General features: G+C 36.6%; 1 protein-coding gene across 10 annotated transcripts in view; it reads right to left on the bottom strand.

Annotated features, from left to right (window-relative positions):
- APP (amyloid beta (A4) precursor protein) overlaps positions 1-4,131 on the bottom strand; it is a 301,277-nt gene that overhangs the window by 200,654 nt on the left and 96,492 nt on the right. For all 10 annotated transcript variants that reach the window (XM_011926496.1, XM_011926487.1, XM_011926488.1 and 7 more), the window contains one exon: positions 3,268-3,397. In XM_011926496.1, coding sequence (XP_011781886.1) covers positions 3,268-3,397 — 130 coding nt within the window. The remainder of the gene's footprint in view (positions 1-3,267; positions 3,398-4,131) is intronic.

The following is a 4,131-nucleotide window of genomic DNA, read 5'->3' as shown; positions in this document are numbered from 1 at the left end:
AGAGCGAGACACCGTCTCAAAAAAAAAAAAAAAAAAAAAAATGAAATAGAATGACATTTAAGGTAAAATTCTGTAACTTGTAATTCTTCTTTTGGATTAAGCTATTAATACCTGACTTTGCCCCAATACTTCAACAGTAATTTATTTTACGCAATGTTCCTTGCCTTTGCTGGTGAGAGACAAGCACAGAAAAGTGCCAATTTCAACAGTACAATTTCAACAGTGGATCTATTACACCACGAAGAGAAGTTATTCAAATGGAAAGGGTTGAAAGCTTTGCAAAGAAAATATTCTCCTTGAGTAACAGTAATGATGTGCTTGAATCACACGAGATAATTAATAAAATGTTCACATGATTAAGATGAATCTTACCCTCTGGTTGCAGAGGTACTAACAAAAGCAAAGGGTGAGATGAGAAAGCCAACTTATTCTCAAGGGAAATTAGCCACTCCATGGGAAGAAAGTGGCAACAGCAACCTGACATACTTTCCCCATGCAGACAAGAAATGTTGAGCACATATGTCCAAGCAAAATATTACAGAAAAATAATCCAGTGCCACACTGGATCCTTCATCTGATAAAGAGGTTAGGAAGGTTGCATGCAAGACATAACAAGCATTTTTTTCCCTTCAAGCTTTGTTTTGAATTTTAATACGCTTAATGTTTAAGACAATCTTATTTTGTTTGCTAGGTCAGTAAAAAAAAAAAAAAAAAAAATACAGTCCAGAGATTTTGGAGCATACTTATGTTAATGCTGAACAGTAATTCTTTGTTAAGCAGCAATAATATGTAAGAATGTTACCTACCACTATAAAGTAGAAAACATATCACTCATGCTTGTCTCCTTTATCAACACAACGATAGCTGTGAGTTTCTTTTTAAGTGTTATTTATTGTCTGTAATTCATAGTGAATATTTGCTTTAATACAAATTCTTGTTTATACTGTAAAAAATACTGGACCAATAATGAAGAGATCTTGGACTGTAGTGCTGACTGCAGTACTGACTCTCCCATTTATTGGCTATGAGTTATAGCAAGAGATCCAACCTCTCTGGATCTTGGTAGCTGTATAGCCTGTGAAGAGAGACTAAAAACCAACACTGCCTGCCTATTAAGTGCAGGTAAAACGTACATGAGTTACACCTACGTACCTATGTTACCTATGTTACCCCTATTGAAAAGCCTGTTTTTCAATTCCTTTTCCAGAAAGACAAGGCATGGTCTGCCTACTCTACCAGGTTATTTTATAAACTCTGTATAAAACTCTGGATTTGAGACCTTTGGAAAATTTGCCACTACCTAAGAAAAAAGCAGTGCCTATATTCCTTAATTCTAATCTAAGGTTAATAACAAAGTAAGAGACAACATATGCTCTACTTGTCACATTAGGGTCTAATTTCAGGTCCAAAGGAAAAGGACCAGTGATTCATAAAATGAGAAAATACGGTAAAATGATTCAAACAGGCCAAGTACCTACAGGAAATAGCTAATGATTATCTAGTCCCATGGTAGTCAAGAACAGTTAGTGTCAACATGCTCATTTCACATCAGACACTACACCAGAACCAGGAAATTTGCTTAACATGTCGCAAGTGACCTATCTTCTTGAATTATGTACCTCCACATCAAAGGAGCCCAGAATCTGTTCATAGGATGAAAGAGAAATCTGATAATGACTGATGGCAAAGCCTTGGCAGGAATAAACTCCTTCCCAGAGACAGAATTATTTTATGGGCTTCTCTCCATTTCTCCTTGCCAGTCTCCAGCCTGTGCATCACAGCTCTGTAATTATTTGTTAGTGGAATGATACATTTTCAAGTGGTTCTCTTTCCATAATGGTTAAAAACATAAGGTGAAGACAGGTCATTAACTTTACTGTCAAATAGGTGCTTGTTAGATGAGATTAATTATTTAAAACCACATTTCTTAGGCTGTTGTTTCCTTAAATGGTACATAATACAGTGTATCACAACAAATACGAATATTTGGACAGTCTCTGTGTAATTATAATATTATAAAATCTTCTGACTTGATATTGAGATCTGAGGACACTTTTTATATTTTTATTACTTGTACTGTTCGTTCACTTGGAGGTTTTTTGTTTGTTTTTGTTTTTTAAGGAAACTCTTGATTTATCAAATGTTTAAGAATCTAGTTTTCTACACTCTCTTCATCAATCACATTGTGAATAAATTACATTGTAAGTAAATTCACCAGGTGAAATCTTCATTCTAACGCCCAGTGTTTTCATTTTATGTCCCAAATTATGCACATGAATGAACAGCAATCAATATGCTCTTATGACATTCATTTTTGACGACGTATTACGAAGATCTCTAGAATCTTCAGTAATTATCCTTACTTTCTAGGTTTGCTGTTGGATTTTCTTTGAAATATTCCTTTTAACCTTTATAAGAAGTCATCAGAATGCACATCAATATTGGTCCACAATCTCCACAATCTCTATATCCTTATTTACAACCTGCCTACTGACGAATACACTTGTGGAAAACATCTAGATGTAAGATATCGGAGCAAAGAACTTGATTTCTCCAATGACTGGTCACACAAAAACAACAATTAGGAACAGACTAATAACCAAGTTAGATTAAATATGGAGAATGACAGTTTCCAGAGGAAAAGAGCATGATACCACATAAAACTACTCAATTTTTTAAAATAAAAGGTTGAAGTAAATTTGAGGTTTGGGACAAAACATTAAACATTAGTGATCAAACTGTTTCCTCCAGTTTGATGTAAGCAGAAAAAAAGCCTTCCCAATTCCAATTCCTCTGCTATCACCAAATAAGAGGAGTAGTTATTGTAAAAAAGTTTTTTTTTTTTTTTTTTTTAGAAATTAGCAAAATGTTGCAGCTTCACATTAGATTCTTTCTCCTAGAAAGTCTATGTGAAGAAACACACAAGGCCCCAGTTCATGAGAATCATCTATGGGATATGGTAAAATAAGAATTCACGGATCCACTACTATAGGCATTTTTCATTCAGGAGTCCTGGGACTGGCTCAGGAATTTGTAATTTCAATAAACACCCTGGGTAAATTCATTCTGAGGCAGAGAACTCAAAAATACTGCTCTTGGAGTGTCAGTGTACAGAATGGAACTGCAAGAGTCCAAAACACAGTACAACACAGAGTGGCAACGTGCTGAAGAACAAGTCTGTGTATATGAGCTAACAGGAACATCCTCTTTTTCTTCCCTAAAGACCAGGCCCCCAGTCAACACCAGCTCCACGGCCAGCCGGCTCACCTAAGCAGCGGTAGGGAATCACAAAGTGGGGATGGGTCTTGCACTGCTTGCGGCCCCGCTTGCACCAGTTCTGGATGGTCACTGGTTGGTTGGCTTCTACCACATTGGTGATCTGCAGTTCAGGGTAGACCTGGGAGAGCACACAAAAAGAATCAATTGTTATTAGAGGCAGGGGCTGGCATGTACAAGCATCTAATGAGCCTCCACTGTAAGATACAGGTGGAGTGTCCCTTATCCAAAATGATTGGGACCAGAAGTGCTTTCAAGGTCTCTGACTTTTTCTGATTTTGGAACATTTGCATTATACACTTACTGGTTGAGCATCTCAAATCTGAAAAGTCCAAAATCCAAAATACTCCAATGAGCATTTCCTTTAAGCATCATGTTGGCACTCAAAAAGTTTTGGATTTTTGAGCATTTCAGACTCTGGATTTTTAAATTCGGGATACTCAACTTGTACTGCTATTCCCTAACAGTCAAGCCTGCTCTACTTCTGACCAAGCTAAAAAAAAACCCAGTAGAAAGAAAAAGATGTAAATAACAAATATCTAGCCATTCCATTCAAAATGTTTATCAATGCAACTTTTAATTTATTGCATTCATTTAGACTGAAAATATTTTCCCAGGGGAGCTCAAATAGAAACAAGAGGGGGAAAGGAGGATTCTTACAAGCATGGGGTGACTTTCGGTGTGGGGAAAAAGAGAGGTCAGCCTGTTACTGTGTTATTATAGATAGAAGTAAGTTTAAGAGACTCCATTTGGCTCTGTATTTGAGATGCTGTTAATCTGTGACTCTACCCCCAATCTTGTCCTTGCTAGAAACATCGCTGTGCTAATCAAGGTTGAAAGGATTTTGGGCTGTAA

Source organism: Colobus angolensis, unplaced genomic scaffold (genome assembly GCF_000951035.1).
Source record: "Colobus angolensis palliatus isolate OR3802 unplaced genomic scaffold, Cang.pa_1.0 Scaffold69, whole genome shotgun sequence".
NCBI classification, from domain to species: Eukaryota; Metazoa; Chordata; class Mammalia; order Primates; family Cercopithecidae; genus Colobus; species Colobus angolensis.
The sequence above is the reverse complement of the archived record's forward strand: the minus strand, read 5'-3'. Positions and strand labels throughout refer to the sequence as shown.